Raw genomic sequence first — 10,110 nt, 5'->3', positions numbered from 1 at the left:
TGCACTTTGGAAAATCTCAGTATTCTTGGAGTTAAAAGCTTCTTAGGAATGTTTCTGGTTTCTTATTATTTCTAATAGTCTCTTAAATGTGAACATAATATCTAGGTTATAGAATCACATTTTCTATAGAGAATTAGGTATTCTGTCCCTTTTAGTTTTTTTACGGTTAGACCATCCAACTAAAAATACACATTCAGCAGGAGACTCATTGAGTTCAACTGTGGTAATAGGCAAGGAAAAATTAGGAAGTGAACTGAGGAAAGTCCGTCCAGGATAAAAAAAAGAGGAATTGAGACCCTTGTGCTCACTAGGTTAATGCACAAAATTTACTACTCTGTGTCTAGGGCACGGTGTTTGTGTTACAGTGTGTCTTGTGGCACAGAAGTTCCCGGGTGCAGATGTTTGTGTCTGACCAATTAAAAGCAACTTGCTGTTTTCTGTATTTTCCCCTCATAAACTGATTAAGGCAAATTGCAGGTACATTATCAAGAAATAAACAAACACTGAGCGCTTAATTTAACTTCCTCCACAGCATTCAGTTGGCCTATTAATACTGATTTTAACGGGCCCAAAGAACAGCCCATGGCGGGAAGTTAGGGCTTTTATCGCTTTTCCAAACCTCACTGACATTGTTATACTAGGCCTGGGGCTGTTACTGATCGGGGAGTGGTAGAGAACTGTGATCTGCTGTGCTGTCTGTGAAGGGATTAATCAAATCTCTTCTCTCAAGGTGTGTTCCTCACTCCAGAAAGGTGTGAGAACTTCAGGTGAAGCAAGCTGAGTGTTCAAATTTCACAATAAAATCCAACATGTGGCTTCTGTATGGGGAGTCTGTACCAGAAATAAGGAGTACAAGAACTTTCTTCAGCTTGTAGACAACATTTGGAGGAGCTGTATAGCCATTCTGAAAAAGGGGTTTGTACACCCTGTATCAACTGGCTGGCTTTGCTGGGCCGGGGCTGCCTGCTTCGTGCATCCATAAATACCTGCTTAAACACACTGGGACTAAAAGGTCTTCCAGAACTGCATTCCTTAGCCTTTGAAGTGAGTGGAAGTCATCGTGTGCCTTCCTTCACCCCTGGATGTTTTCGTGGCTTGTGCAAGATCTCCCTCTGCCTAGCTATTGCATCTGCTTGGTAATACAAAGCACATCCCTGGATACCCTTAGGGGCAAAACCAGTCTGCACAATATTTAAATATGAGAAAATGAGCAGTAAGGTGAATGTCCTGAAATAAAACACATTGCACATGTACAAACATGTACACAATCTTTACCAAGAACAGTTACAACCTGTTGTGCCTTGTGGAACGTGAGCCTAGTGGCTTGTGGCACGGTATGTAGAGTCAGAACTTTGGAAATTATTATTTCATTTTAGAGCTCAAATACATTGTAGAGTATAATAAAATTGTTTAAAAAAGCAGAAGAAACAAACCCAAATTAAGAAAACACAACCCCCAGATCCCCCCAAAATATGATTCTGAGATGTAATAGTTAACCAAAATGTGACAGGCCAATTGCCTCCCCCCCCCCCCGACATTTTAGGATGTTCTAGTTTTTAAATATTTGATGGAAAAACTAAAGCAGAAGTTTTGAAAAGGAAGAGATGGCTGGCATATAGGACAATCTCAAGCAGCGACAGTTGCATTGAAGAAAAGGCAGAAGTCTGCAAGTGGAGGGCTGCCTGGCTGGCTGGTGGGGAGAACAAAGAAGGGAAGGTAATAGGGATGAAACCCTTGAGGTAAGCTTGCAGAGCTTGAACGTGATGCAGAAGGTAGAAGGAAGTCGGTCTGGTTAAGCTTGAAATGGAGCACTGGGAGAAGGAAAAACGCAAGGGATGGTGAAATTGTGGTTTCTCTCATTTCCAAGCTGCTGCGATGACATATTTCTTAAGAGATGAAAGAAAATCCGACACCTGGGTGTTGCTGTGGTGTCAACAGGAATACTTCTTGGTGTGCACGTTGCGTACTTACCGTGCTTTTTCCTCATGAAAAATGTATTGTTGTTGCTGTCGCAAAAATATCCACAACCCCTTTTAAAAATAATTAGCTCAGGTTAGGGAGGAAAACAGGCGCAAGTGTTCTAATGGTGACCGAGTAGGTAGGGCAGGGTAAAGAGGCTTGCAGTTTAATCCTGTGGGATTACAGCCTGGTCCATCTCCCTCTGTCCCCGTCTCCTGTCAGATATCCTATAGACTGAGGATGCAGTCACGTGATTGTTACTGCTTCCTCCCCATGACATCACTGCTTTTGCAGCCATACCACCCAAGAAAGGATGCTATTAAAATCTTTGGGACTGGGCTAAATGATGTTGCATTGCAGGTAAGCAGCATAATTCTTTGAAAAATTGATTTCCCAGTTGCTCGAGTGCTGCCGTCCTAGAGCTCCAGCTCTGTTGGGCAGAGTTTCAGCTGAAAATAAAGCGGCACAGTTTCTCTGCAAGCAGAGGGGTTGCAGGTGCAGAGGCTGCCTGCTGGCTCTGTGCTGATCTCCCGGCTGACATCTCCGTTAGAAATGCTGCCAGATGGAGCTTTAAAGCTGAAGAAGGCCCTTTGTCCCTGTATTTTGCTATGGCTCCTTCGGGTGTCTGCTGAATTCTGTATTTACGTGAGCAGCCATCATCATCCAGTCATGCAGAGAGAGAAAGCAGCAATAGTGTTTCGCTTGCATTCCCTGTTTTGTTTTGTTGTTGGTTTTTTGGTGGTTTATTTTTTCCTGGATGCCTAAAGGAAGTTATTGTACAGACAGATGTGTCTAAGCTTATAAAGGAATGAGGATTAACTTGCTTAGGGGGTTATAGACGTATTTGGGGAAAGAGGCTTTTCCTTTACTGTTAATTTTTGCTGATGTGGTTTCAGAGTACTTAGTGCGGCAGGTTTCCTGCATAATTTGCTGTAGTGTAAGGTAGGTTTTGCTTGTCATCTAAGAGAAGCATGAAAAATTATTTTCCAGGAGGAACATGCAAGATGACAAGCAGGTTTTTACTTCTTACACAAAATGCTAATCACCAAAAGGCATAAAAATCCATGCTAAACTGGTTTTTTTGACTGTTGGTATTTACATAAGCAAAGTCCAGAGTCTGCTTTCTTTTCCTGGTGTGGGTGTTTAACTACACACTCTATACAAATATATGAAGACATGTATTTGTGGAGAAAAAATGGTGACTCTTCTGTGGTTTCTTTTTCTCTTCTGTATTGCTTTTTAAATGTATATTAGGTTTTAAAAAACATTTTACTACTTTTAAAAATTATTCTAATATAAATGCTAGAATGCAAGAAGATGCGTTAATTTTTGAGCTTATGCTAGTCAGAAAAATGAAATGACACCTTTTCTTTAAGAATTCTGATAAATAATTCTGTGCCTTTGCCAGAGAATGGAGGATGACTCAGCCGCAGCTTCACCAGGCAGAAAGTCAGGTGACTTTTCACTCCCAGCCTGCAGGAAGTTTTCTTATTCTTGAAAATCCTGTTCTTTGTTCAAATGAATTTTTCCCACTATTGGAAAAATCTGAAAATCTGGCAGGCGGAGGGTCTCTGTGTGCTCACCCATACACTCATGGGGAAGACTGGATCTCCTGTGCTGAAGGAAGCTGTACATCCCGGTGAGAGATAAGGTCTGGTTTCTAGTGATCAGGTGTGCAGTCGTGTCAGGATCAGAAAATGAAGGGGAGGGAAGGATATGATGAATTATTGAAGTAAGAAAGGACAATGGTTCTTCATAACTGATTATTATAGTTAAAAAAAAATATTTTTCTCCAACAGAACCTCTGGGTTTTTTTCCAAGACTGACATGAGGTGGCAGGGGTTTGCATCCCGACGGCACCCATGCTGGGTTTGTTCTCCTGACTCCCTCTGAAGTCAAGGCTGAGTCAGTTCTCTCCAGCACTGGTCCCGGTGATCAAGCTGTGCTCTTGCTCACCAGGTGTGATGAGGCTCGGCTCTTTGCCTATGTGAAGTGCACAGCAGGGCTGCCACACATGGGCTATAAAAATGCAATGGGTTCTCCCCCCCCCCCCCCCGGGGCATATTTAAATACCCTATGGAAATATGTGCGGGGTGGTGGTTCTCCTGGTCTCCCAGTTTGAGTCAGGCATCTGTTGTGCAACAAAAGACAAGGTGCCGGCGTTACAATTTATGCTGGGGCAACTCAGAGATGAAGGATTTAGTCCTCTAGCAGTTGTTTAGTATAAAATGGGTGACCCTGGAAACATCCCTAGCTGGAGGGCTCTCTGCCCAGCAGCACCGTGGTGCCGTGCCCTGGCTCACCCATGCCCACGGGTGCTGAGTGCCTGTGCGGGCTGGGGGCTGCCTTGTAAAGGTAGTACCTTTTCAAAGGTAGTGGCTGGTGGCTTTTAAACAATGACTAGACGAGGAGGGAGGAGATGGTGTTGGAGGGGAATGTTTGCGTGGGGTTGGGTCCTTACCATCTACCTGGAGCAAACAGGCTCTCCAGAATGCCATAACCTCCTGGATCTGGGAGCTGCTTCATCATGAAGTTGTCTGTTGGCCTGGAGAGGACAGTGAGCGGGATCCCGACTGCAGCCCAGTGCTTGTGCAGGGGGAAGGGGGAGGCTCCCACCCCCCGGCTCACCTGTGGTTCAGGGCACTCTCGCGTGTGTTGGTGGTCGGTGCTGTGTCGTGTGAGCCTCTCTTAGGTCTGAGCTGCTCTCGGCTTGGCATGGTGCGCAACCTTCAAACAGTGACGTAGTGCCCATAAGTACCAGTCCTTTTCCAGTTTGCTTTTGCTATCAGGCTGCAGCTTGCAGGGTGCTCGAGGAGTGTGTGTGTGTGTTGGGTTTTTCCCATGGGATCAGGCTGTGGGTCAGGAGCCGAATTCATTTGTGTGCCTGTGCATACATACACACCAGGTATTCTGATGTCTTCATCTCTAGCCCGGCAGAACAGAAAAAAATCACACACAATCATTAATGCCCAAAGAGAAATGCTGGCAGGGTTCTGTAGGCTTCTATTTCTAAAACACTTTTGACATGTTGCTCTCAAACATCACCCCAAGGAAAAGTTTTCCCTGTCTTGTAGGTGGGGGAGCTTCCCTTTGGCGGTGCGAAGTACCTTGTCTGTAACTGTGCAGCCCATCGGCATCAAGCGTAGCAGTAAAACCCCGTGCCCAGCGAGCAGGAAAATGTTACCCTCTCTGTGTGAAAGTGACTCACTGCCTCGACTCAAATCATGAGAAGTGACGTGGTAGAACAGATTAATGGCTTTTCTACTACAGGTTTATCAGCTTTATTTCAAGCTGAAGGCTTAAAAAGGTTTTCAGTGAGAGGTGTGTTTAATGCCATTGAACACCCCATTTATGGGGAGAGCTTTTTAGGAGTGACTATATACTAGGGCATTTCCCTTCTGACAGTGAAACTCTGTTCTCTCTGAATGTATTTGCCTTTTTTGCAGTCCAAGAACTGTTCCACTCCCCTGCCCCCCCTTAATCCCATCATTTTCTGAGGGAGGAGACAGAGCAGCACTGAAAAACCAAACCTGGTGCTGCAAAGCTCAGCTGTGTGGCATGAGGAGGAAAACTGCATAGGAATCCTGACCCTTCAGCCCTGGCTTGGAGCTCTCTGGCAGTAAAAATAGCTGCTCCAGGAGGGAAATTACCCCTCTTTTTTGTGAAGAAGGGGACTGACTAGAGGGAAATCAAGAACAGAAACTATGTATGTTGCTACACTGGTAGCTGGATTTCCAGTCTGTCTGGTCTTTGAAGTTTTGATTTTTACCCCAGATGCGAAGGCTTTCTGAATTTTATCTAATCAAATCTTATTTCCTTCAAGAAACAAGGGCATGTGGGATTTATGCAGGCCCATGGCGCTCATCTGCCCAAGCTGATGGACTGTTAGCAGAAGAGCATCCTTTAATAGAGATGTTTCAGCTCGGTTTGAAAAATGCAGATGGATGTTCCAGAGTCAGCAATGCTTCCCTCCTGCTTTTTCCACAGCCCTGACATCTACGCTAACAACTAAATTTATTGGAGGGACCTTTAAGACTCACTGGAACCAGAGACGTGAGTTTAACATTTTCTTGTATAGAGCCAAAATTCCACTTGAAGCTCACAGGGAAAGAGCTGGGATTTCCCCCCCCCCCCCCCTTTCCTTTCTGACATAACTCAGCAGCTGAACTAATTTTGCTCAGACTTTCCAAGAAATCTTGAACAGAGATCAGACACATGATACTTCATACCAAAAGGAATTGGTTTCTAAAGGGAGCGTTGTCCTGGGATGGAGTGGGGTGCAGGACACTGGGGTAAGGTTTTTGCCTTGGAGGAAGAGAAGCGTGGTGACCAGAGGCCTCCCAGGAGGAGAAAAGGAGAAGACAGAGTGTGGCTGTTGCTGAAGGGTTGGAAAGCCCCGATGGTTGGTTATCAGCTCCTGGGGTGCGCTGGTGTGCCCCATCTCCCTCCATGCCTCCCTTCACCAATGCTCCTGGCCAGCCCTGTTATGTCCTCTGCACTCACCCCATAAGCATGTGTGGTGGTTGAGGAGAGGTGGTCAGAAGCTGCGGTTTGGTCTGGAAGAGCCTTTTGTGCCTCAATTTTCCACCATTTATCCCAAATGTTCCCTTGCGCTTTCCCTTTCTCTCCTGGGCACTCTCCCCTGTGATCTGGTGCCCTGTCTTTTTTGAGCTCTGCTGTGGCTTCATAATTTTTTCCATAGAGGTTACTCAGGGTAAAGCTGCACATCAAAGATGCGACTGTGTTTAGCTTGCCCACACTCTCATAGCAGGAAACTCCTTAATATGTGATGGTGGGGCCATGCAGTAGGACGCTGCAATATTTTACAGTAACGTTTCCAATATTGCAGCCTGCCTGTGCTTGTGTGGCAGGAGGCTCAGGGTTTGCAGTGCTATTTACTCGTATACAGAGGCTGTGGAATTAGTCCTTGAATTGCAGGAAAGGCATCTGCCAATTTTAATATCCCATCTTCCCTCTGTATTTTCCCAACTTAATTATTCTCCACATAATACTGTGCCGTATTATGTTTCCAAAAAGGCCTGTAACTGGGTTCAGTGTTTTCCAGGACCCTGAACCTTGCTCTGATCCAAAGCCATTGTAATATTTATTTTTTTTAAATACCATTGTTAAAACAGAAGGTCAATAAATCAATCAGCTTGTTCAGTCTGAGGCTTCTAAGGTGAATAGTCTTAAATTGCCCATGGGTATTTTCTGACCTGCAGAAAACCACCTGTTTAACTTGCCAATGAGTCAGGCTGCTTGCTTTTGCTGAAGACATCTTCCTTGCTACCCAACAGCATCTTAATTCTTGTTTAGAAGAATGTTTCATAACCATTTCCCTGCCTCCTATATCCTGTAGGGTGTGATGTCACATCGCTGTTTCTAGACTGTCTTCTCCTACGTGGCAGGCTGTGGAAGGGGAATTACACACAAACACAACACCCCCCCTTGGCCTTCCTGGCTCCAGACTAAACAGACCTCATTCTCCAGCCCCTCCCCAAAAGACATACACCCCTAATCATATCCCTGTACTTTCCATTCATGTCTTTCAAGGTGTCTCTTAACAATCTTGCTTGCTGACTTCCTCAGCTACCAGGTCCCATTTTCTCTGTCCAGGTAGTTCTTAAGACCTGTGGTGTAACCGTACCCAGCTCTAGGAACTTTCTCCCTCAGCCTCATCCTTTTAGGACTCCTTCTCAACGCTGACCTCTTCAGCTCACGCTGCAAGCAGCGCTGGCCTCCCAACTGCCTGGATTCGAGGCCTGGGTGGAGGATGCTCTGCGTCCATCTCTGTGGCTGTGTCTAAATCCCTTGGGACTGAGGGGTGGGTGGATGCTGGCAAAGAACCCAGCTCTCAAGGTGAGGTGCCTTTGCTCAACAGATCGCATTGAGCAGGTGACAGCCATGAGGCTGGGACACCATGCTTGGCTGTTTTGAAAATACGGTACTAGGAACAGTCAATACAAGTATTAAGGGCACAGCGAGTGGCAAACCATCCGTCAGCGCCAAGGGGGCTTGTGATGATTGCCAGTTAGTAAACCAGTAAGACTGCGTTGTTCATTGAGTACTACAGAAAATAAATCCCGTGGATTTTCACAGCCCCCGTGCTCCTTAGTTTGTGCAGTACCTGCCGTCATGTCATGCCGTATGAGCACAGCTAATCTGACCAACCATTCAGATCAGTGGCGTGCTCAGCCTGATGGAGTCATAATTCAAATGACCACGAATCACTTCAAAAGCATTGTGTCTGGAGTAGAATCTCCCCCTTTTAGTATTGTATGTATATCATTGTATGTGTATTGGTGCCAGAGCTTAGAAAAGCCCTGAGATGCACTGTCTTCTGCTTTTGTGTGTCAGCTAACTCATGCCACATTTGGAAGATATGGAACGGGTGATACTTTGGACACCCTGGAAAAGTCACTCCAAACTAATGTGAATTAAGGAACTTGCAACTGGTCTTCAGGCTTCTGTTTTCTTCCCCCAGCCTCTTGCCGGGTTCACTTCTTCCTTATGCTACAGCAGAAGAGTCGCTGAAGAGAGGTGTGCTTTGCTGCCTGCACACTGTGATGTTTCACATTGCAACTCCCCCACTACTGTCTTCAAGGAAAGCGGCACACAGATGAAAGCATGTAGGTGAATGTTCATCTGCTAGAAACGTTTGAAGTGTTGAAGTAATTCAGTAACTGTGATCTGTTGAAAGTAACTTGAAACTCGTTGGACTTGCATTAAAAAAATGTACTGCCTGCCTCAGTGCAATGTATCCAATTAAAACAGAAAACAGGATGAGGAGAACATAGCATGGAACTAGCATGTCTAATAGCAATAGGCCAGGGCCAAGACTTTTCCTTTGATGACTGTTCAGCTGGTTGTTTCCCATCAGTATACTTTTCAGCTTCTTTGAAACATGGGATGTTTTGGTCTGTGCTTGCCATGTCAAATACGTTTCAGATCCGACCAGTCAGTCAACATAATACCTAGAATGTCAGTTCATCAATAGAGCTCTTCTGGCTGTGGCTTCTACATTCGCACGTACTGTAATAGTGCTATAAAGCTGAGAGGTTGTCAGCGTTCCCATTGTAAATGTAATTTATCGCTCTTCTATAAAACTTGGCTCCAAGCTGCAGTGTATCGTACAACTGGTCCCAATCACATGATGAGTTTACTCACTGTGAGACCTGCAGAAAACCCATGACCTTAAATATGATAATACTTCTGGTTCTTTAAAAAAACAACAAGTGAGTAAATGTAACAGAAGAGACCTGCAGTCCATGCAGTACCTGCTGTGGTTGTTGGTGTGCCCCAGCCTGTCGGGCAGCTCCCTGTGTTTGCACTCTGGCTTCTGTAGGTTGTTTGCACTAATCTCTGCTTTCTTTATGTAGGAGGCTTCAGTGGTTAAATACAAATTATCCTACAGTCATCAAACCTCAGGGGCCAATCTTCTTGGTCTTTTGACCCTTACTTCCAGCTGCTCTCAGACAGCACCTCCAACATTTGTAGGGCAATGTCTCCTTTCTACTTCAGAATATTGTGTGCCAAGCGTGGCTAGCTGAGAGATCTGGGACTGAATATCAGCTTGACCTGGCCGAAGGTTTCTGGAAGGTATCTAGGATTATGTGGCAGCCAGGAGAGCCTCTATCAAGAAACACAATTGCCAGTTCAGCGCTGTGGCCTCTCTCAATTTGTGAATTGATCCCTGCTGGGCCTTTGTTCCATCTATAGGACCGCAGTAGTCTGGCATGGGTCTAAATCCAGGGAAATCTGCTAACCAGAACCCTCTGAGCTCAGGAGCTATGTAGTTCAGTCAGATTTCTTTGTTTCCTCATTCAGTTTTCAGCAAGAACCTGTTTACAATTATTAAAGCAGAGTGTTGACAAAAATGTTCAGTTGTATATATACTAAGCTAGTCAGTAAAAGTGAGAGCTTACTGTTAAATGCTGAAGAAGGCTCTCTACTGTATTTCAGGGTATAAAATAGCAGATGTAATTCAAAGTCAATAAAGGCAAAGCAATGGGGAGAATGTGCCTAAGAGACCACAGAATGATGGGCTCCAAACTGGCCACTGAGTTTCATGGACCATAGCCTGGAGTCAGCAGACTGCTCAGTGAAAATGTTGGATGTCTGCCCTAGGAAAAGCTGGTGGAATGCCAGGAA

At 45.2% G+C, this 10,110-nt stretch overlaps 1 protein-coding gene across 6 annotated transcripts in view; it reads left to right on the top strand.

Annotated features, from left to right (window-relative positions):
• The first annotated feature begins 2,202 nt into the window (after positions 1 to 2,202).
• CLCN4 (chloride voltage-gated channel 4) overlaps positions 2,203 to 10,110 on the top strand; it is a 45,197-nt gene continuing 37,289 nt past the window's right edge. The window contains exons 1-3 of one of the 6 annotated variants that reach the window (XM_037377482.1): positions 2,249 to 2,319; positions 5,947 to 6,012; positions 8,444 to 8,588. In XM_037377482.1, coding sequence (XP_037233379.1) covers positions 8,579 to 8,588 — 10 coding nt within the window. In that variant the 5' untranslated portion in view covers positions 2,249 to 2,319; positions 5,947 to 6,012; positions 8,444 to 8,578. Of the gene's footprint in view, positions 2,320 to 3,442; positions 3,631 to 5,946; positions 6,013 to 8,443; positions 8,589 to 10,110 lie in introns of those variants that run through there. The other 5 variants (XM_037377481.1, XM_037377485.1, XM_037377483.1 and 2 more) reach the window with 5 other exon arrangements.

Source organism: Falco rusticolus, chromosome 2 (assembly GCF_015220075.1).
Source record: "Falco rusticolus isolate bFalRus1 chromosome 2, bFalRus1.pri, whole genome shotgun sequence".
In the NCBI taxonomy this organism is placed as follows: Eukaryota; Metazoa; Chordata; class Aves; order Falconiformes; family Falconidae; genus Falco; species Falco rusticolus.
This window is presented reverse-complemented; position numbering and strand designations above follow the sequence as displayed.